The sequence below is a fragment of the Carettochelys insculpta genome, chromosome 23 (genome assembly GCF_033958435.1).
Source record: "Carettochelys insculpta isolate YL-2023 chromosome 23, ASM3395843v1, whole genome shotgun sequence".
NCBI classification, from domain to species: domain Eukaryota; kingdom Metazoa; phylum Chordata; order Testudines; family Carettochelyidae; genus Carettochelys; species Carettochelys insculpta.
The window spans coordinates 23,284,092-23,311,267 of record NC_134159.1 but is presented as its reverse complement, the minus strand read 5'-3'; the positions used below and the strand labels follow the sequence as shown (position 1 = coordinate 23,311,267).

Here is a 27,176-nt window from a genome sequence, read left to right as displayed (position 1 = left end):
CTCAAAACAGGGTGACCAGACAACAAAAAAGCAGATGAAATTTAATGTTGATAAATGCAAAATAATGCACATTGTAAAACATAACCCCTTCTATACATATGAAATGATGGAGTCTAAATTAGCTGTTACTACTCTAACAGATCTTGGAGTCATTGTGGAGATTTCTCTGAAAGCAGGCATTCAATGTAAAGTAGTAGTCAAAAAAAGTGAACAGAATACTGGGAGTAATTAAAAAAGGGACAGATAGCTAGACAGAAAAATATCATATTGCCTCTGTATAAATCCATGGTATGCCCAAATCTTGAATACAACATGCAGATGTGGTCACTCCATCTCAAAAATATATTTTGGAATTGGAAAAAGTTCATAAAAAGGCAACAAAATGGGTTAGGTGATGTAGGAGATATAGGAGGACAGATTAATAAGACTGGAATTTTTCAGCTTGGAAAAGAGATGACTGAGGGCAATTATGATTTAGATCTACAGCATCATGACTGGTGTGGAGAAAGTAGATAAAGTGCTCATAACTCATTCTTATAACACAAGAACGAAGGACTGACCAAATGAAATTAATAGGCAGCAGATTTAAAACAAACAAAGGAAGTATTTTTGCATACAGCGCACAATCAACCTGTGAGACTCTTTGCCAGAGGAGGGTGTGATGGCCAAGAATAGAACAGCATTCAAAAAAAGAACTAGATAAATTCATGAAGGATAGGCCTCTCAATGGCTGTGAGCTAGGGTGGGAAGAGATGGTGGGAATAAGCAACAGGGAATGGCTCTCTTGTTCTGTTCTTTCCCTCTGGGACACCTGTCAATGGCCACTGTTAGAAGACAGGAGAAGGACCATTATAGCTGTTTTTATATTCTTATGTAAATAGTTCTGACAGAGATACTGCAATGTATGTATGACAGTTACAATAATCTATTTAAAAGTTAAGAGTGTCAACACAGCATTTTTAATCCATCATCAAGGAAACTTAGAACATCTGAAAAAAGCTAAATCCTCTGGAGAAAAAAAAGTCAGATTCCATACACGGAGCTTTATTTACTGCCACTAATCAGCAGCTGTTGCATGTGTTATATGGTACCTACTATCGCAGTACTTCAGCACCACTTTGTAATAACAATGATGTTTCCTGAAAATTAGGCTGGAGCAATTTCTCTCTGGCAACAGCAAACACCAAAAACATTTATTAGTATGAATCTGCTGGCCTGGCTCTGGAAGCAAATGCCCAGGAAAATGGAAGTGCCTTGTTTGTTGTGGCTGTTATTTCAATGACCATCACTCCTCTTTTTGTTAGGCGTTGGCTGTCACTCAGCCCTACAAGTACATACATTAACACCCAGTTCTGACTTCTCGAAGATCAGCATCATGTGCTGCATCATATGCTGAAGCAACTTGAAGTCAGATGCCCAGAGATGAGGCCTTTCCAGAGGGTGTTACTGCAACTAGATCAACTCCCTTTCAATGCAGAAAAGCAAACAACATTCAAAATCCTTGAAAATCCTGCTATATAATAGTATTTGTGGGAACTAAGGGGAAAGAAGGGTATTTCAAAACTGTGTCTCATATAAGAATGTGTTGATGGAATACACATTTTGTACTTTTGCATGAGTATCCTTGCTTTTTAATGAACTGCATCCCTGTGCTCAGCCCTGTATAATAGAAGTCAAGCCATGGCTGTTTGAGCCATTAAATGCAGCTCCTCCTCAGAGCCATACACCAGGAGTGCCATCCACTGCTCTGCACATGCACCCCAGCACTTTGTGGGAGAAGTGCCTAGCAGCAGCAGTGCCTCCAGTGAGTCACTGGCATTGAGTTAGAGTGGAGGCAGAAGGGGTTGGAGGTGGCTGGCTTTGGAGGAGGTGGGGGAATTAGGTTATAATTGGAAGCTGGGGGTGCCTGGTTCTGGAGGAGGGGAGGATTAGGTTAGAGCAGGGGCCTGGGGGTGCCTGGCTCTGGGGCAGGAGTGGGGGAATTGGGTTAGAGGCGGCGGCTGGGAGTGCCTGGCTCTGGGGAAGGGAGAGAACATCCATAACTGGGGTAAGATTTTCAAAGGTGTTCGATTCAACATGAACTGCCACTGATGAACTCTTGAAAATTGTCTCACTCATTTAGATGCCCTTCAGTGCAAGGACTGTCTCTTTCCAGTATTTGTACTTTGTAATGGGTCACAGAGGCTTTGTTTACTATCATATTATGAGCATGGCTGCGCTGCCCATATATGCTTAGTCTCTGTGCATGAGATAGGTCTCCAGAAGACATATAACAAACAGTTTCTTAACAGAGATACAGTACATAAGCACATAACTGAAAATGGCAGTGTAATGCATAGCATAAGGTATGACATCAGCTTCCATAGCCCATACAAGCCTAGGCCTCTATGGTGGGAATTGCAAGAAGAAAGACTGTTTGGTACTATGGGACAGTCATGTCTAGTGGTTGGAGCAGAGGTCACAGCAGGACATTGGGTCAGGACTGAGACAAGGATGGCATTGGAGTTGAGATCTAGCGACATGCTGGGCCAGAACGGAGATCAGAGTCCAGAGACAAGCCAAAATCAGTTCTGTAGCTGGAACCCAGGGCCAATTCAGAGGCTGAAACCAGATGGCCAGAGTCTAGTGATAAGCCAAGTCAGCAATATAGCCAGTGTCCAGATACAGGCCAAAAGTTGAAGCCAGGTGGTCAGAGTTGGAAGTTCCAAGAAGGCCAGAAAGTTGATGCAGGGCTGGAGAGGGCCATTAACATGGCTGGAATAAGGTCAGCGTAAGGCAAAGCCAAGGCTGGAGCAAGGCTTAGGCCAGGCTGAGGTAAGAACAGAAGCAAGAGCAAGCTGGAATCTCAAGAGTCTCTTGTTGGACAGACTGACGTGCAGCTCTGCTGGGGTTGGGGAAATACCTGGGAGTCACAGAATCACAGGGCTGGAAGGGACCTCAGGAGGTCATCTAGTCCAGCCCCCTGCTTCAAGCAGGATCAACCCCAACTAAGTCATCCCAGCCAGGACCTTGGCTCAAGGACAGCCTGCTGCTGTGGAGTCACCACAGGCTCTTAGTCAGCACTGCTCAGCTCATCCTGCATGCCTGAGCGGTGACTTGCCCCAGCTCCATCACAGGGGCACAGGGAGGTACCCGTCTGCCCATCACTACGGTCTCTCAGCCAGGCTAAGGAGAGGAGTAAGTGGACCCAGTTCTCATGTGAATTTTGGGAAAAGTAAACAATGAAACGGGGTGAAGTCACAGGAACAAATGCAGGGAGCCAAAGAAGGGCACTGAGCAGAGAATCCCAGACAGTGCCAGCTACTGGGCAGGCACAAGCAGCCCTGCTTTGGCTGTGCACTTCCCTCCTGGTGTTTTTGTGAGGCCAACAGTGACAACAGAAACTGGGATGTGATCCACCAACTCATTTCACACACCACGTGCCAGAGAACAAGCTTTACCCAAAACTGACATGTCATGAGGTCAAGCCCAAGTGAACTCGCTATGAGAGACTCCATATCCCAAAATAACCCCCTCAGTACGGGTCCCCACCTTCCAATTATATGACAATAATTAACCCTGCTGTAGTTGTGTGACAGCTAAAAAATCTCAGGCCAACACCGCTTCACGGGAGAATGCCAAATGTTGCCATTTATATACTTGCTCAGTGAAATGAAAATAATCTATTAAATACTATATTATTAAAATGTGGGGAAAAAATGCTCAAAATGCTGTATAGTTAATGAGTGTGGAAGTGGAATGGGTGGGAAAAGATGTGAACAACTCCTGTATTTATCGTAGATGAGTAATAATGATTCTTTCCAAATGCACTGTTGTTCCTAAGTACCAGACCTGCCCTGAAATCAGACCCTGAATATGAGCATGCTTGCTACTGCTCTGAGTCCATTGAAGAACAGCTACTGACTTGGGACTGCAAAGAATTCTGTACCCTCTCTGGTGAAAGTGTTATTCTGTTTGTAAAACATACGCAGCTTGCTAAAATATTTCTCACCCATGGTTGGGACAGAGGTGCCTTGCACTAACAGACAGATGTCTTGACCAATAAAGTGCAGTTCTTTCCCATCCTAAACTCAGCAACCCTGTGGTTCAGCTAACTAATGTTCCCACTAATCTACTAAGCATTAAGCTATCAAATGTCAGAACAGAGCTGGTCCCAGAATACCCCCTGGTAGCAAAATTGTCATCACCAGAGCACCACTTGGCATGGGGAATTCCAGCTTGTTAACTTCACCCACCATCAGCCTGGATGGCTCTCGGTGGCTCTCATCCTTTGCTGAATGAAAAAGCATGAGGGGAATTGAGTACCAACTCAACAAAGAAAATTGTGTCTAGCATGAATTTCTTTCTTCAGTAAGAGCTGCAAACAAATTAATCTTATATTATTTTATGTTATTGCCACAAATGGCTCTTTCAGTCGATTTTCCTTTGGGGGCAACAGTATGAAGCCCTAGCCTGCTTATAAATGGGAAGAAGCAATTTATATTAAATAATAAAGCAAGTTATTTATGTGAAAAGATTCTCCTAAGCAGAGCTAGGAAAGAGTTTTGCAGAACCTGGTCTTTTTAATTAGAGTACTTGTGAATGGAGTGAACTGTCATTTGGGACCTGTGTAAACGAGTCCAGTCCTGCTTTGGAGCCTACCCACTCAGCAGTCACAGAGGTCCCTTACAAACAGAAGGCTTCTCAGGAAGCTGGAATGAGGCCTTCACTGATGCTCATCCCTATTTTGAGCTCTGGCCTGTTTTATTGTATTGATTAATGGCAACAAAAACTGATAAAAACATCACTGCCCTGGCAAAACCAGCAAGTGACAAAGAACTTAGAAAGAGCATCCAAGTTATTATTGTTGATAAAAGTAGGGGTGAGTGAGTTTTAAGGGCTTCTTTAGTTTCCAGTCCCTAGTGAATTGGGGGACATGGTAGAGCAGAGGTGGGCACCCTGTGGCACATCAGAATAATCCACTGGTAGGCCACAAGACATTTTGTTTACATTGCTGGCCCCCCAAAAACTGTGACCACTGGCAGCTGTGTGGGGGCCATTCCTGTAAAATGTCTTGTGGCCCACCAAAAGACTACTCTCATGGGCCACATGTGTTCTGCAGGTTGCCCACTCCCATCCTAAAAACATCTGCAGTGTGCTGATGTGGTTTTATAATGTTGTTGAATTGTTAACAAGTGATACAGATTTGACCTCTCTTCCAAATTCATGTGCTTTGTGGGTGTGAACCCAGAATTGTGAGGACTTGGACTCAGAACTGCAGAGATGAAAAGTTGCCATACTAACTCGAGGCCCAGATAACCTTACCGGGCTTTTCATTGAAACTGTTAATTTTAAAAAACAAAACAAAATAAAACATTTTAACCATTCTTTCAGCAGCCTTCACTGTTTCCAACTTCTGAGGCTGAAGTCAACACCGCATCTGAAAACAGCACACAGCTGGAGCACAAGCCTGGTACCTTGTAGAATTTCATGCAAAACTACCTGGGAACATAAATAAATGACTTCTCATCTCACACATTGCTATTATCAGAGTTGTCGATGATCACTTCAGAAGATGAAGAAGTTGGACAGGGTCTTTTCAGTTTAATTCATACTGATTGTCCTATACTAGATTAGTACATGTACTCACTTAACCTATTCCTCAAAATAGCTTCCATTATTCTGAGTATTAGAAATGCCAAGTTAATGGGCCTGTAATTTTCTACTTCATTGTTACCACAGAATTTGTTTCTCTTGGGAAATTTCACCTTCAGGAAATTAGTCCTCCATATTCCAAGAAATAGATCTTGAAGTCCCATGTTCTGCAAAAATCATTTCAATGGACTTAATGTTAGGAATCATTAGGAAAAGGACTGAAAATCAGAGAGAAACTATTATAATGCTACTATATAAATCCATAGTGCACTCACACTTCCTCTTTTTTTCATAGAATGCACAATTAGGTCATAGAACTCATTGCTATGAGATGTTGTGAAGGCCAGAACTGTAACTGGATTTAAAAAAAAAACAACTAGATACATTCAGGGAGAATTGGTCTATCAAATGCCTATAAGCTAAGTTGGTCAGGAGTGCTACCCCATGCTTAGGGTGACCGTAAACTGTGACTACTAGAAGTCAGCAGGGAAAGATGGGATGAATCACTCAACTGTCCTGCTCTGGACAGTTTTGCCCATCCCCTGATGCTTTGGTACTTGCCACTGTCACAGAGAGGATACCTGGTTAGACAGACAATTAGTTTGACCATTTTGTTAGCTCTTATATTTCTTTAGCCCATATGTTTGTTGCCTACTCTTTTGTATTTGACTTAGATACTTAACTTTTGGCCTCCAATTCTGAAAACATCAAGAAGTCCTGTGGTATCTTACAGACTAACAGATATTTTGGAGCATAAGGTTTTGTAGGCAAAGACCCACTTTGTCAGATGCATGAGCTGGGGATCCAGAGGAGGGTCTAAATTTATAGCCTCATGAAACAGAGTGAGTCCCAGTCAAGGGAAGGACCAGAGTTGACAAAGTCAGTTCAGTAACAGAGGATGTGGCCCATTACCAGCAGCTGATGTGGAGGTGTGACCATCAAGAGAGGAGAAACTGCTTTTGTAATTGGCCAGCCACCCCCAGTCTCTGTTCAGTCCTTGATTGGTGGTGTCAATTTGCAAATGAATTGCAGCTCTGCAGTTTCTCTTTGGAGTCTGTTTTTGAAGGATTTTTTTTTCTTTTTTGTTTCAGGGTGGCTATTTTTAAACCTGTCACTGAGTGTCCAGGGATATTGCAGTGTTCTACAGGCTTTTGTATGTTACTGTTCCTGATATCTGATTTGTGTCCATTTATTGTTTTATGTAGAGACTCTCCAGTTTGGCCAATGTAAATTGCAGTAGGGCATTGCTGGCACATGAGGCCATATATTGTATCAGTAGATGTGCAGGTGAATGAGCCCCTGATGGTGTGGTTGATGTTAGGTCCTGTGATGATATCACTGGTGTACATATGTGAGCAGAGTTGGCAGCGAGGTTTGTTGCAGGGATTGGTTCCAGGTTTAGAGTTACTGCGGTGTGGTCTAGAGTTGCTGGTGAGAATTTGTTTAGGGTTGGCAGGCTGTCTGTAGGCGAGGACAGGCCTGCCTCCTGAGGTCTGTGAGGGTGAAGGATCGTTGTCCAGGGTGGGTTGTAGATCACTGATGGTGTGCCGGAGAGGCTTTAGCTGGGGGCTGTATGTGATGGCTAGTGGTGTTCTCTTGCTTTCCTTGTGAGGCCTGTCTGGCTTCTGGGTACCCATCTGGCTCTGTCAATCTGTTTCTTCACTTCTTTAGGTGGCTATTGTAGTTTCAGGAAAGCTTAGTAAAGGTCTTGTAGGTATTTGTCTCTGTCTGAGCAATTGGAGCAAATGCAGTTGTACCTTAGTGCTTGGCTGTACACAATGGATTGTGTGGTGTGCCCTGGATGGAAGCTGGAGTCATATTGGTAAGCACAGAAGTCCGTGGGTTCCTGGTATAGGGTGGTGTTTATTTAAGCATCACTTATTTGCACAGTAGTGCAAATACTTGCCTATTGGTTAAAATCTGAAATGCTGAATGACATTTAGGAGTGTTATGGAGTTATTTACATTCCAGTCTCAAAAACGAGTTCCTTGTCACCACTTGGAAAGAGGAAAAAAGGGCTCAACTGAAAGTTTTCTTGGCCTCAGAACATCTCTCCCCTTCTGATCTTGCTTGTCCCTGTTGTCATCTGGTGCTGAGTTGAAACACAGTGTACATATTAGAAATAGGGTCATCCATTCCTGGCAAATGCCTTTCTTTTATAGCATTACACGAGCTTGAGAGCATGATGGAGGGATGCCAATTTACATCTGGAACCCGCTTTAATGAATCACAAACTCCTATTCCTTATACAAAGAAGGCACAGTGTGTCCTTGTTTATGAATAAAAGCATACAACATTCACAACAAAATGTACTGCATCACATTTTATAAATAGGATAATAAGAGATGTACTTCCAGTTCACTTGTTTCAATTCCAATCAATTATCAGATTGAAGAAGGATTGTTTGAAAGTCAGCACACACACCTATTAAATGGGAGAGAGAAACTCACTACCCAGTGAAGCTGAAAGAAACCTGTAGCACTGTATCAGTATAGAGCTAATTCAGTTAGTAGGCACCCTTCGATCCCGAGGGATCATGGGTTTGCGCCCCAGTTGGACTGATTCGAGCAGCATCTTCTGTGGCTGTGCAATCCAATCTGGGAGTGGCAGTCCTTTCCGCACTGTGAGCAGCAGTAGGCAGATGTTGCTCTAGTATCACGGGCACGGATCTTCCTGAGGGCTCTCCTGTCTTCCGCTTCCTTCACCAAGGTAGTTTCATATACAACAAGAGCTTCCTTCACTCCCAGTTCCAGGCATGCCTGTCTGAGGTGAACGAATGCCAGGTGTTCACACTGATAAAGAGAGCACGGAGGTCACGCTTGCACGTGTCCTTGTAGCGCAATTTAGGTCACCCTTTCGGCCTCTTTCCAGATGCCAGTTCGCCAAAGAAGAGGTACTTCGGTATTCGGCCATCCGTCATGCGTGAGACGTGACCCAGCCAGCGCATACGCCTCTGTTTGAGAAGGGTGAACATGGAGGCGGTGCCTGCCCTCTCAAGCACTGCGCTATTGGGGACCTTGTCTGGCCATGAGATACCGAGTATGCGCCTAAGGCAGCGCATGTGGAATGTGTTGAGCCGCTGCTCTTGTTTTGAGCACAAAGTCCATGTTTCACTGGTGTACAGCAGTGTGCTCAAAACACAGGCTGTGTAGACCTGCACCTTGGTGTGTACAGTGAGCTTATTGTTAGCCCATACTCTCTTCGTCAGCCTGGAGAACGTTGTGATGACTTTTCCAACGCGCTTGTTGATCTTGCTATCAAGTGACAAGTTGTCCGAGATCGTAGAGCCTAGGTATATGAACTCATGGACGACTTCCAGTTCATAGTCTAGCACGTTGATAGATGGCTTGTTACCCACATTTTGGCCCATCACCTGGGTCTTCTTTAAGCTGATTGTGAGGTTGAATTCCATACATGCATCTGCAAAGCGAGTTATGAGTGACTGCAGTTCCTGCTGAGTTTGAGCAGCAATAGCTGCATCGTAGAATCATAGAAGAGTAGGACTGGAAGGGACCTCAAGAGGCCATCGAGTCCAGCCCCCTGCCCTCATGGCAGGACCAAGCACTTTCTAGACCATCCCTGAAAGCCATCTATCTAACCTCTTCTTAAATATCTCCAGTGATGGAGATTCTACCACCTCCCTTGGCAATTTGTTCCAGTGTTTGATCACCCTGACAGTTAGGAACTTTTTCCTAATATCCAACCTGAACCTCCCCTGCTGCAATTTAAGTCCATTGCCTCTTGTTCTATCCTCAGAGGCAAGGAAGAACAAGTTCCCTCCCTCTGCCTTGTGACACCCTTTTAGATACCTGAAAACTGCTATCATGTCCCCCCTCAGTCTTCTCTTTTCCAAACTAAACAAGCCCAATTCCTTCAGCCTTTCTTCACAGGTCATGTTCTCTAGACCTTTGATCATTCTCGTTGCTCTCCTCTGGACCCTCTCCAATTTCGCCACATCCTTCCTGAACTGCGGTGCCCAGAACTGGACACAATACTCCAGCTGAGGTCTAACCAGCGCAGAGTACAGTGGGAGAATGACTTCTCGTGTTTTGTTGACAACATACCTGTTAATGCGTCCTAGAATTATGTTTGCTTTTTTTGCAACAGCATCACACTGTTGACTCATATTTAACTTGTGGTCCACTATAACCCCCAGATCCCTTTCTGCTGTACTCATTCCTAGGCAGTCCTTTCCCATTCTGTATGTGTGACACTGATTGTTCCTTCCCAAGTGGAGCACTTTGCATTTGTCCTTATTAAACTTCATCCTGTTTACCTCAGACCATTTCTCCAATTTATCCAGATCCTTTTGAATTATGACCCTATCCTCCAAAGAAGTTGCAACCCCTCCCAGCTTGGTATCATCTGCAAACTTAATAAGTGTACTTTCTATGTCAATATCTAAATCGTTAATGAAGATATTGAACAGAACCGGTCCTAAAACAGACCCCTGTGGAACCCCACTAGTTACACTTTTCCAGCCGGATTGAAAACCATTAATAACTACCCTCTGTGTACGGTTATCCAGCCAGTTGTTCACCCACCTTATAGTAGCCCCATCTACGTTGTATTTGAGTAGTTTATTGATAAGTATATTATGTGAGACTGTGTCAAATGCTTTACTGAAGTCTAGATATACGACATCCACTGCTTCTCCCTTATCCACAAGGCTCATTATTCTATCAAAGAAAGCTATTAGATTGGTTTGACATGACCTGTTTTTAACAAAACGATGCTGGCTGTTCCCTAGCACCTTACCACCTTCCAATTGCTTGCAGATGATTTCTTTAATGACCTGCTCCATTATCTTTCCTGCCACAGAAGTTAAGCTGACTGGTCTGTAGTTTCCCGGGTTATTCTTGTTCCCCATTTTATAAATGGGTACTATATTTGCCCTTTTCCAGTCTTCTGGAATCTCTCCCGTCTCCCACGATTTTCCAGAAATGATTGCTAAAGGCTCAGATACCTCTTCTGTCAGCTCCTTGAGGATTCTAGGATGCATTTCATCAGGCCCTGGTGATTTGCAGACATCTACTTTTTCTAAGTGAATTTTAATTTGTTCTTTTCGTATTTCAACTTCTAAACCTACCCCTTTTTCACTAGCATTCTCTATGTCAGGCATTCCTTCAGATTTCTCAGTGAAGACCAAAACAAAGAAATCGTTAAACCTCCCTCCCATTTCCAAATTCCCTGTTACTGTTTCTCCCTTGTCACTGACCAATGGCCCTACCCTCTCCTTGGTCTTCCTCTTGTTACCAATGTATTTGTAAAAAGCCTTCTTGTTTCCCTTTATGCTTGTAGCTAGCTTGAGCTCATTTTGTGCCTTAGCCTTTCTAACCTTGCTCCTGCATGCTCTTGTTGTTTGCCTATACTCATCCTTTGTAATTTGTCCTAGTTTCCATTTCTTATATGATTCTTTTTTTAGTTTGAGATCATGCAAGATCTCCTGGTTAAGCCAAGGCAGTCTTTTGCCATGTTTTCTATCTTTCCTACACAGCGGGATAGCTTGCTTTTGGGCCTTTAATAATGTCCCTTTGAAAAACTGCCAACTCTCCTCAGCCGTTTTTCCCCTCAGTTTAGCTTCCCATGGGACCTTACCTACCAGCTGTCTGAGTATACCAAAATCTGCCTTCCTGAAATCCATTATCTCTATTGTACTGTTTTCCCTTCTACCCTTCCTTAGAATTGTGAACCCTATGATTTCATGATCACTTTCACCCAAGCATCCTTCCACTTTCAAATTCTCAATAATTTCCTCCCTATTTGTTAAAATTAAATCTAGAACAGCTTGCCCACGGTAGTTTTTTCAACCTTTTGGAATAAAAAGTTGTCTGCAATGCAATCCAAGAATTTATTGGACAGTCTGTCCCCTGCTGTATTAGTTTCCCAACATATACCTGAATAGTTCAAGTCCCCCATCACCACCAAATTCTGGGCCCTGGATGATTTTGTTAGCTGTTTAAAGAAAGCCTCATCCACCTGGCTAGGGGGCCTGTAGTAGACGCCTAGTAGGACCTCATCCTTGTTTTTAACTCCTCTGAGTCTAATCCAGAGACTTTCAACCCGTCCATCTCCTACGTCCATCTCCACCTCTGTCCAGCAAAAGGAACTCCCTTAGACACTTCGTAAGCACCCTGGTCTTCACTCTGAGCCTCAACAGTTTGAAGAGGTTGCCGTCTGTTCTTGTGCAGAGAGAGAGGCCCTCTGTTGCAGTTCCAAAGGCATATTTGAGCAAAACTGCAAAGAAGATGCCGAACAGTGTGGGAACAAGTACGGGACGCTATCTATAATACTGCGATAGCTACCTTTGGGAAGATGACAGTCAAGTCTGCTGATTGGTTTGAAGCCCACACTGAAGTGCTGACGCCCCTGATTGAGAAGAAGAGACAGGCACTGGCTGCATACAGGTCCTCTCCCAGTGAGATGAGCCTGCAGGCGCTCCGGTCTGCTCGGACTCAAGTGCAGCAGTTTGCTCAGCGCTGTGCTAACAATTACTGGCTCCAACTCTGCTTCAAGATTCAGCAGGCCGCGGACACTGGTAACATGTGAGGAATGTACGATGGCATCAAGCAGGCCGTCGGTCCGTCACAAGGAAAGACTGCCCCACTCAAGTCAGCCACAGGCGAGGTCTTGAAGGACAGAACCAAGCAGATGGAACGCTGGGTGGAACACTACTCACAGTTGTACGCCAGAGAGACCGCAGTTACAGAGAGAGCCCTGAATGCCATCGAGCCTCTGCCCACCATGACTGAACTCGATGCTGAGCCCACCTTGGAGGAACTCAGCGACGCGCTAAAAGCACTGTCTTCTGGAAAAGCCCCAGGGAAAGACGGTATTCCCTCAGAAATCCTCAAATGCGCCAAAGGTACCCTAGTTTCAGAGCTGCATGGAATACTTTGCCAATGCTGGAAAGAAGGCAGCGTACCGCAAGACATGAGGGATGCTAATTTCATTACTGTCTACAAGAACAAGGGTGACAAAAGCGATTGTAACAACTATCGCGGCATCTCCCTTCTCAGTACCGTGGGGAAGCTATTTGCATGTGTTGCTCTGAAGAGGCTCAATGTTCTTGCAGAGAGAGTCTACCCTGAGTCTCAGTGTGGGTTCAGAGCTGAACGGTCCACCATAGACATGGTTTTCTCTGTTAGGCAACTACAAGAAATGTGCAGGGAGCAGAACAAACCTCTGTATATTGCCTTCATCGACCTGACCAAGGCATTTGACCTCGTCAGCAGAAAAGGTCTTCGCAATTCTGGCTAAGATCGGCTGTCCCCCAGTTCTGCTCAGCATTATTAGGGCCTTCCAAGAAGGCATGAAGGGGACCGTTGTATACGACGGATCCACATCCGAACCCTTTGAGATTCTCAGAAGAGTGAAGCAGGGGTGTGTGCTGGCTCCAACACTAGCTAATTCAGTATGAGCTTGCTAATGATAGGGCTGTAGAGTTACAAAAGTGATTCTGGGTTGCATACACAGTGGCTTCCTGGGGTGACTGGGAATATATGAGCCCCCTTCTCCATGTGGTGGTTTTAAGTCTGCAATTAGAATATACTGTCTGCAGCACTGGGTAAACTGAGCACTAGAAACATGCACACAAAAGCACGGGGAACACAGAAGAAGACAGGAACAATGCTGAAGGGGCTGGAGGGACTGACCTACGAAGAAAGGAGTTAACCACGGAGTAGTGCAGGTTGGCTGATTAAGGGGGACTTATGTGCACAAGTGCCTGAAAGATGCGCACACTGAGACGGAACTGGAGTTGTTTAGGCTGATAGCTACAATGCTCAGGATAAGGGACGCACTCAGTTTCCTAATCTGTGCATTTCACTTGGAAGACAAGGACTCCTCCATGACAATTTTCAGCTGCTATGGACACTTATGACATAGAAATGGACTACAGTGACCTGGTAAGACACCAGCTACCTTGAAGTAATGGAACTGAGTTTGAGGGCTGGTGTAGACAGACAGGGAAAAGAAAAACCTATTGGAGCAAAGTGACAGAAAAGAGCTCTGGACTTGTCAGGTTTGGGGGAGAACGCAATTGGATTTGGAAGGAGGGAATGGGTAGTGCTGATAGGGAAGAGTCAGTGACTGAGTTGAGAAGACTAATTATTCCAGGAATCGTCTGTGGTTCAGGGTATGTGCAGAACCAGTTACAGCATGACTCAAAGCTATGCACCTCTGAACACAAGGCAAATGGCAGTATCTTCACTTACTAACACAACAGGAGACCATGGGAGGTAAGCTTCTAGCCAGACACACTCACAGAATATGGTTCTTACATTTGTTACCTTCAAGATACACATTTGTTCTCGCACATTTAGCTAGCTGTCTCTTTACAGCAATTTCTTGTAGCAGATTTCCTGGTGTTCTGGGTGTCAGGGAAAGGGAAGAGATGATGAGTGCCACGCAAGAGAACAGCAACAAAGGAGCAGGTAAAAAAGAGACAAATAAGTTAATAGGCTGAGAAGAAACTCAAGGTACTGAACCATCCCACCGGATCCCCAGAGCATCCCTTGAGAGAGCTGCCGGGGACTCAGCTGGTTGCTCCTCTGGCCACTCTGCCCCTTTCTGTGCCTTGTGAGGAAGTACAGTACCTAAATAACGCACGGAGGGAAGACCATTGCAGAATGAAGTGCAGCAGGGGTAAGTGAACACAACCATTGGTGCTGTGTGTAGAGTTCAGGCTGAATTTAGAATTTCATTTGGATGCTTGTGTCACATAATCCATCACACACACACCAGCAGAGGCGGAAGTTAAGTAATAAAGCAAACAGCTGTCTGCTGCCTAAGGCACATTGGACTCTTACTAAGTTTATTTTTAAAACAAAAAAAGCAGATTTGTTCAGGCCAGTGCCCTGAGGAAGGACCTTTTAATGGCTCTTTTAGCTGTAACTATAAAAGGCATCTCCCCTTCCATGTGCCAGCTGTATCCTACTGCACACACTGGGCCTATATTAAAGGGCACTGTGTGAGGTATCACCCCTTGAAAGGACAAGAACAAAAGATCTGTGGATCTGAAAGCAGAAGTGCTATTCTTTCAGCTAACCAACAGTAACACCAGCTTCTTTTGCAGTTCCTTCCAGCTACAGGAGAAAAAACCCGTGTGAGTTACAGGAAATGTTACATTATATATTATTTGTCTTTGAGATGATGCACTGTAAAACCCACTAGTGTTCAACAGCTCGATCCTCTCACCTGGTTCTAGCTTGTGCACATTAGGTTGCAGTCTGAAGCAGGTGGAATACCGGCTCTGTTGCAATTATATTTTTGCACCATATGCTGTTACCAGCCTCTGTTGACTGATCATTGATATTAAGCAAACTTAAACACAGCAAAAAAAGTTCAAAGGTCTGAATGCAACAATTATAAAGGCATAGAAATGTTGTGCAAAATGTGTGGGGGCAGGGAAACTGGAAGAGAATCTGCTACAAGGCTGCTTGGGATCTTCTTCCACAGCCTTATCGAATGAGCTGCTAAAAGGCACGTGTTTATCCATCATAACAACAACAATGAAAAATTCTGCAGCTGGGCTAATAACTTGCGAATACCAAATCCCCAGCTCAATATAGTGTGCAGTGATTCAGATTGGCCGTGTCAAGGTGTGACTATGCATCACGGCCCTCTGTCTAACTTTATTTTGACTTGCTAAAAAACACAACACAGGATTTGGGGCAAGGACATGAACTTTTACTCCTTCTCTATCTTTATATCTGCAGCTATAAGCCATGTCACATGATTATGGACATATTTTACCTTAAAGAATTTTTGCTATTACAACCCATTCTTTAATTGGAGAATCATACAGACACCTATGCAAACACCTGGGAGAGACTGTCTCTGCCTGAAGCACAAAATTAGGAGGAACACTATCAATGCAAAATAATTAAAATATTTATTTATTTTGATTATTTCATATTGCAAGTGATTCCTACAATTACCCAGAATAAATGATCTGATATTTTTCAGGCGGTTTACTATCTGCATTTGACATTCTTGCAGTACTTTGTTACTCCCATCATTTCTTCCATAGAGTCAGTTTCTTCTGCTGTTGGTGTGGGTCACACACAGCAATGGGACCAGGGTCAGTTTTTAAATGGATGAAGGTGTGACTATAAAGCCACACAGACTGGTATAAGTAGTACTTGAAACAGCTTTAACTTCTTTTAAAAAACCTGCCTATATTAAAGTTTATGGCTACCTTCGATTTTTTGGTAGGCATGAATTTAAAAAATTAAATTATAATTATCTTATTTCCAAAAGAAAAAATAATTTAATGCCATCTAGCTCTTCCAACCAACCCAACAATAATTAACCAAGATAAAGAGACTGACAATCTTTGGCTATCACACACAATCCAGCACTCGCATGCAAGCCTACCATAAATAATCAACATGCATAGACCAACTGTTCTAAGAAACCCCCTCCAGCAAACTAATACCTGCACATTGTAAGAATGCGATGAGAATTCAGACTGAAACATCCAAGGAGCTTTCCTCGACTATAGTTTGCCACATACTCCCCACACAAACATTTTCAAACAAAAACCCAATGATCAATGTAAGGTTTCTTTCTCTCCTGTGACATCCCATATTCGTAGAGCCATCAGCATTCATTGCTCCTCACTGCCTGTGAATAGCTTCATGTTCAAAACATCATTTCCTTGCAGGAAACACCAAGAAATCTCACTCTCATTTAGCTGTCTGTCTGTGGAGGGGATGTTTAAACTGTTACAACATTTATGTTGCTGAGCAGTCAGAGAGAGAAAAATCAGCTTTCAGTTCTGAATAGATACTTATTAAGTTCACATTCATATCACTTCCAGACCAAAAAAAAAAAAAACAGAGCAAGTTATAGATTACATTCCAGAGGCAATGAAAGCAACAGCCATACAAATCTCTACAGAACAAAACAGAGTAAGAGAGAAATCTCATTGCACCTTACCTGAAGAAGCCAGTAGCATCTCCGGTGAAAAGTGGGGATGATGGATGAATGGACATAGCAGCCGTATAGGCACTAGGTGGAAAAAGGAGATATAGCATTACTGAAGGAAACCATCGTTCAGACAGTAACTGAAGGTTAGAAGAAAGGCAAGATTTCTCCAGGGACTGGCCTGGTATCTATGGTACACATGGCTCGCTGTGTTATGTTGGTATTTACTAAAATCAATGCCCTGAATAGATCTTGTTGGTAAAACAGAATACCTACACTTTAGAATAGTACGTTGCAAATATTTATATGGGTTTAAAACATTAATACACTAGATTTCCCCTGCTTTATGCTTTGAGAACCTATGGCACAGAATTATTTCAACTAGAAACAATCAACATAATATGGCAACTAGAGAGGCAGTGGAGAGCAGTGGATAGATAACTAGACTGGGATTCAGAATGCACGGGCTCTATTTCTGGGTCTACCACTGGTCAGCTGAGCAACCTTCAGAAAGTCATGTCCCCTTGCTGTGCCTCAGTTTTGCCCTCTATAAAATGGGAGTGATGTGAAAGCAACCTGGTGGTGCTGAATGCACTATAAAAAGGTTGTGCTGCAGCCATCTGCACTGACCAACTCACAGAAAAGTTATTTGTTCCTCTCCTTCAGAAGAACCCAATTCAGCCAAAATATAGAGTACAATGAATTATTAAAAGAATTTCAGCCAAGTGCCTACAGTAAATGGGGACTTGAAGGGAGGCCAGGGAAGACATGGTATTGTTCTGTTACAACTGACAGAGCAAAGTAAAAACCCTCTGCAAACCACACTAAGCTCTCTGCTCTAACAACCAGCCACGGGGGCAGTTGTCATTTCCAGTTCTAGATTCCATTTGACAGGAATCTATTAGCTGGTGAAACATGTCATCTAAATTCACAGGGGCCCAAAGGACCCTTCCAAACAGTTGCTTAGTTAAGCCTCATGTCAAAAGCCCCCAGGAGGAATCAAGAGGGAGCTAGAAAAAGGGTGTTATTTGGAGAAATCCTGGCCCCACTGAAGTCAATGATAAAACTCCCATTAACTTCAGTTGGGCCAGGATCTCAGTGTTGGTGAGGTGAGGGGCCCTTGGTACGAGAGCTCAAGTCCTGCAGTCCAAATTTGTTGACCATCTGTCATGCTGCAAGGCCTGCTTGTCCTTGCAGAATTTGGATAGAGCTGACAGGTGCAGGTTAGGTTGAAGAGTGGGTTCTAACTATGTGTATTTGAGATGGTTCCTTATATTGAACATTGGTCAAAAGTGACCTCTTCATAATGAATGTTCCAGTTTCCAAAACACTAGGCAGGATCAAGTGAAGCAATAAATAAATAAACAAAATGTTATACAACAATTTCCTTTGGCTTCCACTATACAGAGGCTCTCAGCCCCAGAGACGCACGTTACCAGACATGTTACTGAAACCAAATGCCTTGATTTCCGAATTCAGCATTGCAAAGTTGGAGCAACTACCTTCAAAACCACTTATTAGGCTATGTAGATTCTCCTAATAAGTTACTATACTCAAAGCTCAAACATCTAGATAAGGTCAGAGTAAATACCACTGCACTGTAGTACCATGACTCCAGGCATGCAACAAATATGGTGTTTGGTCTGTACTTTGCCATCATTTGATTTGATATTTTAAAATAATATTCAGGGAGACTGGCTTTAAAAATGCACAGTACATTTTTTTTACACAAAATACCAAAGTGACATTTTGTTAATGAAGTTGATTTGAACCCTACCTGTACGATAAGTGAAAAAGAACACGAATCACTGGGGCTAAGGTGATTTTGGCTGCAAAGAAATCAGATTTCCAGTATGCTAGAACTTTGAACATTGATGTCAGTTTTGAGCTAATTCCCATACAGGTACAAACCAACTAATCAACCAAAGCAGAATAAATATCAAAGATACCTGATGAATATCTATTCAAAACGTTTTACAGTAAACCCTCCATTTAACAGAGTAATGGGAGGATGGGAGTCCATTATTCCTGAAAGTCTGTTAAATGCGAGGGTTTACTGCCCTCATCCTGGCTCTCCCAGCCCCAGTCCCCCCACCAAAAGCAACCTCCCCCTCATATCAAAAAATAAAATCCCACCGCACATCTGGGACCTGCCACCACACGTGGCTGGAGGTGCCCTGCTGCGTGGCTGCAGCTGCAAGGACCTTGCTACATGCAGCTTGAGGCACCTGCTGCGTGCAGCTAATGGTGCCTTGCTGCATGTGGCTGCAGCTGCCTCGCCGCACTCGCAGGCGCCCACCACATGCTGCTGGAGGGGCCACCTTGTGGCCTGCAGGAGCCAGCACCTCCGGAGCCACCACACACATGCTCCTCCTTTGGCAATGGTGGCAGGGGTGGGGGGATTTAGGAATTTACTGACCACCAGTGGACTTTGGGAACAATGAGAGGGTGTCCATTGCTCCCGAAGTCCACTAAATCGGGGTCTGTAAAATCGAGGGTTTACTGTAATTAAGGAAGAAACATTCTTTTCTGACTTGTTTTTTAATGCCCAGAAAATGAAGAGAGAGAGAGAGAGAAATTTCACTACCTCCTACTGAAGAAGATTCTTGTTCTGACGTTTTCCCTTAAATGTTGAATTGCAACCACTGACCAAACTGCTTGCAGCTTTTATCAGCTATTTTCCCTTGATCAGTCATGTGCCTCTCAGCAGTATCTAAACTTCTACAATCAAAGACAGAAGGTGGGAGAACTAAAACAACCAGGTGATGTCAGTTTCAGTTACTGTGGCAGTCGGGATTGTGAGCCTGGGAGGTTTGGAACCTCTTTTGATCCCTTATTCCCTTGATTGCCTTTGATCAGCCTCAGGATCAGCCTTCCCCTGTGTGACTAACGGGGGGAGGCCTGACCAAGGTTTGCAGGCTTTATAAAGCCAGAGTCAGAGTGATCAGGAGAGCCAAGTGGACAGGAGGCTGCAGATGGGGGAGTTTTAAGAGGGAGTTTGACAGAGGGGTTCCACTATGGTTAGGAAGACCCACAACAACTGTGCCAGCACTGCTCCTGTCTCTTCCACTTGTGCTTATAGTCAGACAGACCTCCTGACCAGGGACACCTGCACTGAGACCCTGGTGTGGTTTTGCAGGGACTGTGACTTGCAATTCCCACCTACTGAAGTCCAGGCTGGGGAGATCATCCAATATGGAAGGTGCCTTTTGGTGGAAGATCTCAGGAAGCAGGTGGTGGAGCTACAGGAAGAGATAGCTAGTCGTAGGAGTGTTAGACTCCACGAACAATTCCTGGACCACATTCATGTGGAGACAGCTGCGGTTAAGACAGCTGTCCCACTGCACAAGAGCGCTGACACACTATCAGTGGCGATGGAGATGGCTCAGAGGGGACACTGGCAGCTGGTCACTTCCGGCAGCAGGCAGTGCTCTATTCCTGCTCCCAACCCCCGCACTGTCATACTGGGAAACCGTTACACCGTTCTGGATATGGGAGATACAGGAGATAAGGAATCAACCCCTACAGCAGAATCAGAGAAGCCTTGTACCCCCAAGGCTGGGAGTCTGCTGCCACCACTATGAGAAGGAAATGTAGGGTAGTAGTGGTAGGAGACTCTCATCTGAGGATGGAGGCACCAATCTATCACCCTGATTTGTCACCCTGGGAGGTATGCTGCCTGCCAGAAGACCACATCCGAGATGTTACAGAGGCATTGCTAAGGATTATCCAGCCTACTGACTACGACCCTATACTACTCATGCCTGTGGGCATGAATGATAGTGCAAGGTATTACCTTGAACAGATCAAGCATGACTACAGGACTCTGGGAGTATGGGTGAAGGAGTTGGGAGCACAGGTGGTGTTCTCCTCAATCCTCCCAGTCAAAAGTAGGGGCCCAGGCAGAGACAAGTCCATCCTGGAGGTGAATGTCTGACTGCAAGGATGGTGTCACCAGGAGCGCTTTGGCTTCCTCAATCATGGGATGCTGTTCCATGAAGGACTGCTAAGTAGGGATGGAATTCACATTCTGAGGAATGAAAAGGATGTATTTGGATCAAGACTGGCTAAACTAGATTTGACGGGGGCAGGTGACCAAAGCCCACAGGTAAGTAAAAAACCTGGAGACCTGGGTATTGGGTTGGAAATGGGAGGGATCATGGGTTATAGTAGCAGAGAAAAAAAGAGGGGTTAGGCAGAACTGGGAGGCAAAAGCAAATCAGTATCTTATATGTCTATATAAAAATCCAAGAAGTATGGGTGATAAGCAGGAAGAACTTGAAATCCTGATAAACAAAAAGAACTATGACATAATTGGTGTCACAGAAACTTGGTGGAATAATGCACATGATTGGGATTTTGGTACAGAAGAGTACAACTTACCCAGGAATGATAGGCAGGGTAAATAGGGAGGAGGTCTTGCCTTATATATCAAAAATGTGCGCACCTGGACTGAGGTAGAGATGGATGCAGGAGACAGACATGTTTAGAGTCTCTGGGTTAGGTCAAAAGGGGTGAAAAACAAGGGTGATGTCATGATCGGGTTCTACTACAGAACACCTGGCCAGATAGAAGAGCTCGATGAGACTTTCTCTAAACAATTAGCAAAATTATCCAAAACACAGGACTTGGTGGTGAGGGGAGACTTCAACTATCAAGACATATGTTGGGAAACTAACACAGCGAGGTGCAGAATATCCAGAAAGTTCTTGGACTGCATGGGTGACAGTTTTTTTATTTCAGAAGGTAGAGAAAGCTACTGGGGGGAAGCAGTTCTAGATTTGATTTTATCGAATAGGGAGGAACTTGTTGAGAATGTAAAAGTGGAAGGGAGTTTGGGAGATAGTGAAATCATAGAGTTTGTGATTCTAAGATATAATGAAAGGAAGAACAGCAAAATAGAGACAATGGATAGAACAAGGAATAGACAACAAACAACAAAATAGAGACAGGAAAGCAAAGTTTGGTAAACTCAGAGAGCTGGTAGGTAAGGTGCCATGGGAAGTAAGATTAAGAGGAAAAAACAACTGTGGTACCTTATAGACTAACATATTTTGGAGCGTAAGGTTTTGTGGGCAAAGACCCACTTCATCAGATGCATGAGTGGAGGTTGCGCATGAAAGCTTATGCTCCAAAATATCTGTTAGTCTGTAAGGTGCCACAGGACTACTTGTTCTCTACAGACCAGTCAGTTTAACTTCTGTGCCAGGAAAGATAATGGAGCACATAATTAAGGAATTACTCTGCACACATCTGGAAGAAAATAGGTAACAGCCAGCATGGATTTGTAAAGAACAAATCATGCCCGACCAATCTGATAGCTTTTTTTGACAGGATAACAAGTCTTGTGGATAAGAGAAAGGAGGTGGATGTGGAATACCTAGACTTTAGTGAGGCATTTGACATGTTCTCACATGACCATCTTATCAATAAACTATGCAAATACAACTTAGATGGGGCCATTATGAGGTAGGTGCATAACTGGCTGGATAACCATTCTCAGAGAGTAGCTATTAATGGTTCACAGTCACGGTGGAAGGCCATAACAAGTGGGGTTCTGCAGGGATCTGTTTTGGGACCTGTTCTATTCAGTATCTTCTTCAACAATGTAGATATTGGCATTAGAAAGAATGCTTATTAATTTTGCAGATGATACCAAGCTGGAAGGGGTTGCAACTGCTTTGGAGAATAGGATCATAATCCAAAATGATCTGGACAAACTGGAGAAATGGCCTGAGGTAAACAGGATGAAGTTTAATAAAGACAAATGCAAAGTACTCCACTTAGGAAGAAACAATCAGCTTCATATGTACAGAATGGGAAGCAACTGTCTAGGAAGGAGTACTGCAGGAAGGGATTTAGGGGTCTTAGTGGACTACAACCAAAATATGAGTCAACGGTTTAATGCTGTTGCAAAAAAAGCAAACATGATTCTGGGACGCATTAACAGGAGCGTTGAGAGCAAGACGTGCAAAGTCAATCTTCTGCTCTACTCGGTGCTCATTAGGCCTTAATTGGAATATTGTGTCCAATTGTGGGCATCACATTTATTTAATTTAGAAGAATCTGCACTGACTCCCTAAAATTTAAAAGAAGTCATATTGACCCAGTTTACCAGTGACGCTTAGGAGGGAGATTCCACGGTAGTTGTTGCAGTCTCTTCTGTCTCCTTTGTTCTTATACAACGTTACAATGTTAGCGTCGCGCATATCCTGTGGAACCTCACCCTCTTTCCAGCACAGGCACAGTAGCGCATGTAGGGGTTCCAGGAGTGTGTCCGCGGCACATTTGATTACCTCTGGTGGTATACCATCCTGACCAGGGGCCTTTCCTGCTGCAATGCTGTCGATGGCTCTCTTCAGTTCATCCACAGTCGGTTCTTGATCTAGTTCGTCCATTACTGGTAGGAGCTCGACAGCATCGAGGGCTGCGTCAACAACGTTCTTGCGTGAGTACAGCTCGGAGTAGTGCTCAACCCAGCGCTCCATCTGTTTGGCTTTGTCAGCAATGACTTCACCAGATTTGGATTTCAGAGGTGCCATCTTGTTCTGGGTGGGTCCTAATGCCTTGCTCATACCCTCGTACATTCCCCTGAGATTACCAAAGTCGGCACAGGTCTGGATGTTGCTGCATAGCTGGAGCCAGTGGTTGTTGGCACAGCGCCTGGCTGTCTGCTGTACTGTTCTTCTGGCCTCTCTAAGTGCTTCCTGGGTACTCTGGCTCGGTGAGCGTTTGTACTCCAGGAGTGCAGCGCGCTTCTTTTCAATGACTGGAATCATCTCATCGGAGTTAGCTTCGAACCAGTTGTTCGTGTTTCTAGCTCTTCTTCCAAACACTGACAAGGCCGTGTTGTAAACTGTATCCCTCCTAAGCATCACTGGTAAACTGTTCGCTCGCGTCATCCTTGGCAGACTCCAGAAGATTGTGGAGAGGGTGTACCCCGAATCGCAGTGCGGTTTCTGCGCAGAGAGGTCTACCGTTGACATGGTCTTCTCTCTAAGGCAGCTGCAGGAGAAGTTCAGGGAGCAGAGAAAACCACTCTACATAGCCTTCATCGACCTGACCAAGGCCTTTGACTTGGTCAGCAGGGATGGTCTGTTCAAACTGCTCCACAAGATAGGCTGTCCTCCACGGTTACTCAAGATGATCCAGTCGTTCCACGAAGACATGAGAGGAACCATCCAATATGACGGCGCATTATCGGATGCTTTCAGAATCAGGAGCGGCGTCAAACAAGGATGCGTGCTTGCTCTGACATTGTTCGGGATCTTCTTCACAGTCCTCCTGAAGCATGCCTTTGGATCTTCACCAGAGGGCATCTTGCTGCACACAAGATCTGATGGGAAACTGTTTAACCTTGCAAGGCTGAAAGCTAAGTCTAAGGAGCGAGAAGTCCTCATCAGAGACATGCTGTTCGCAGACAATGCTGCTGTAGTGTCTCACACAGAAGACCAGCTTCAAAAACTGCTGGATCTGTTCTCCAAAGCATGCAAGGACTTTGGGCTTACCATCAGCCTAAAGAAGACGAATGTACTCGGTCAGGATGTTGCTGAATCCCCATCAATCAGCATTGACAACTATACGTTACAGGTCGTCCACGAGTTCGTTTCTCTCAGGTCCACCGTCACTGACACCCTGTCGTTGGACACTGAGCTAAATAGGAGGATCAGAAAAGCGGCCACAACTCTGTCCAGACTTAGCAAGAGAGTGTGGAATAACAACAAGCTGTACACTCACACCAAAATTCAAATCTACAGAGCCTGCATCCTCAGCACCCTCCTTTATGGCAGCGAGACTTGGACCCTGTATGCCCGCCAGGAAAAGAGGCTGAACGTCTTCCACTTGCGCTGCCTCAGGCGCATCCTTGGAATATCATGGAAGGACAGAGTGACCAACACCGCCGTCCTCGAGCAAGCTGGAATCCCAACCATGCACACCCTCCTCAGGCAGCGTCGGCTCCGCTGGCTTGGCCACATCCACAGGATGAATGATGGAAGGATTCCAAAAGACATCCTGTATGGTGAGCTAGCCTCTGGCAAAAGACCTCCTGGACGCCCCCAGTTGCGCTACAAAGATGTCTGCAAGAGAGATCTCAGAGAGTTAGACATCGAGCTGGACAACTGGAAAGAACTAGCAGATGACCGCAGCAGATGGAGGCAGGGGTTACACAAGGGCCTTCAGAAGGGCGAGATGAAGATCAGACAGCTAGCAGAGGAGAAGCGAGCGCACAGAAAGCACAATAAGGACTTGCCAGACACCCACTACATCTGCAAGAGATGCAGCAAGGACTGTCACTCTCATGTGGGTCTTCATAGTCACAATAGATGCTGTAAATGAAGTCCTCAATTGAAACTTTAAAGGGCGTGATCCATAGTCTATGCAGACTGAAGGATGCCTACATATTGACCCACAGAACTGTGTTCCTGCCATAAACTGAGAATGACATGGATCTGACATTCAGTTATGAAATAACAGTTGGTGATTCTAACACTTGGGTTTGGGGTACCTACATCGTGACAATTTATTCTAATTTCCTTTCACAACTTTTTATTAAAATGTAACTATCTGTGACTGTAGTTGGCAATGAGAGACCTCCCAGCTTACAGCTTTGTTCTATATGAATCTCAGCTCTAGTTTCTCAGCCATTAATGAAAAATGGGAGTTCTGTCCTGTGCAACGTTGTGTTAGAGAAAAGAAGGCTGCAACAGCAAAGCACTGAAAGGGAACTGGTGTGAGTGCATGCCAGATGAGAGAAGAATGGACGTGGTATTCAATGACAGATGATGTATACAGCAGAATTAGCACTGGCTTCTGCCTTTCAGCTACTGTTCAGATGTCAAGGTATATAACAGACAATCTATACAGATGTACATAGCTGTGTTGAAAAGGAGGGATTTTGCACCAAGATTACAAAGAATGACAATAGCTAAGAGGCAAGTGCAAAAGCTGCAGATGGCTGGATTCTGGTTACTACATGGGCAAACAAGCTTAGGCTCCTTTATTGCCAATACATATTAAATATTAAAGCAATTAAAATCATGTTATAAATATTTTAAAATATGCAGGTCCCTCTAAATATTAGCTACACTTGGATGCCATAAACTGAAGGACTAAGATAAAGTAAATTCACCTACTGAACACTTGTATCATCTGCATAATGGTGATAGCTTATTCAGTTATCAGCTTCTTTACAAGGTTTATTTTTAATTCCTCTTCCAATTGGTTGTCTCTTCTCTTTCTTTCAGGCTCCTCCACATTTGCAGTTCTAGTGACAATAGAAGGCTCCTGTATAAAAGTACCTGCCATATTCCCATGAATTTGAGCTGAGTTTGGTTTGCAACTTGGACTAACCCAGTCTTCGGTGGTGACCAACTCCAATAATTAAGAGTGTGCACTGGAAGCCTGTACTCCAGAGTCTACCAGAATTGTATATATACACCCACTGATTTCATCCATCATGATGTACTTGGACCCAAACTTATTGACTGCTAGAGTTTCTGATTTTGGGCTTACTTGTTAGAAAACAGGGTTCTGGCCTTCCCTTTTGATTCTTTCTCGCCCTCCGGGAGCTACCCTGCTGTGGGCATGTCTACCAGAAGTTGTTTGTCCATCACAGTCAGTCGCTTCCCATGTCACTGTCTTCTCTACCGGTTCTTGTGCACTCTGCCAGTTCTCAGACATCTGGCTCCCACGTTTGCAGTAACAGCCATAACTTCCAGTACAATGCCATGCACCTGGGCTGCCTTCTGCTGCTGCTTTTGTGGCTAGTTCTAGTTGTACAGCAGCTCTAATGGCCTCTTATAGCCCTTCAGGTTTCTCCTTCTAATGTTCTACCCAGATCCTTCCCTGAGTTGCAGGGCCAGAAAATTCTGCATTTGGCCTTCACAATCCTGAAGGTGGCCAAGTATTGGCAAAGAGCCGAAACTGCTGAGACATTCTCCTTTTCACTGTGTGCTGCCACTGAAGGCTGCTCACTTCCGTTCTGCATCTACGGTCCAGAAGATGTTTCAGGGAATCATGATAGAGGAGTGTTTGATTTGGGAATCATGGATCACTCCTTCAAACATCTCCTGGGCATGTTTACAGCAGAGGCCAAAAAAATCCAGGTGGGTGGCCTCATTCCAGCCATCTAGTTGGGCAGGTCATTCAAATTGGCAGATCAAACAGACACAGCCTTGCCCACCCTCTATGCTTCAGGCACGAAGATGGGCTGCCATAGCTCTCTACTTATATGGCCCTATTTCCACTCTCAGGACAAAGCTTCATTCAACAGGGTTGTTAATTTCTGCCCATCAAACAGTCTTCTGACACCTTGTCACTATGGCAATTTGCCCCTAAAACTTGCTAAACAAATTCACCAGCTGGGCAAACTGAATGGCCACTAGTGTAATTATTATAGCTGCTAAGTGCTGTGTTGCCCCAAACCGGAAAGACCACAGTACATAGGAATAGCCATATTGGGTCAGAACAAAGGCTCATCTAGGCCAGAATCTTATCTTTTGACAGTGGTCAGTGCCACGTAACCTAGAAGGAATGAACATAACAGTCAGTCATCAAATGATTCATCCCCTGTCATCCATTCCCAGTTTCTGGCACACAGAGGCTGGGGA

The 27,176-nt window shown here is 44.4% G+C and overlaps 1 protein-coding gene across 1 annotated transcript in view; it reads right to left on the bottom strand.

Annotated features, from left to right (window-relative positions):
- CAMTA1 (calmodulin binding transcription activator 1) overlaps positions 1–27,176 on the bottom strand; it is a 1,240,930-nt gene that overhangs the window by 555,552 nt on the left and 658,202 nt on the right. The window contains exon 6 of the mRNA XM_075017972.1: positions 16,579–16,650. Coding sequence (XP_074874073.1) covers positions 16,579–16,650 — 72 coding nt within the window. The remainder of the gene's footprint in view (positions 1–16,578; positions 16,651–27,176) is intronic.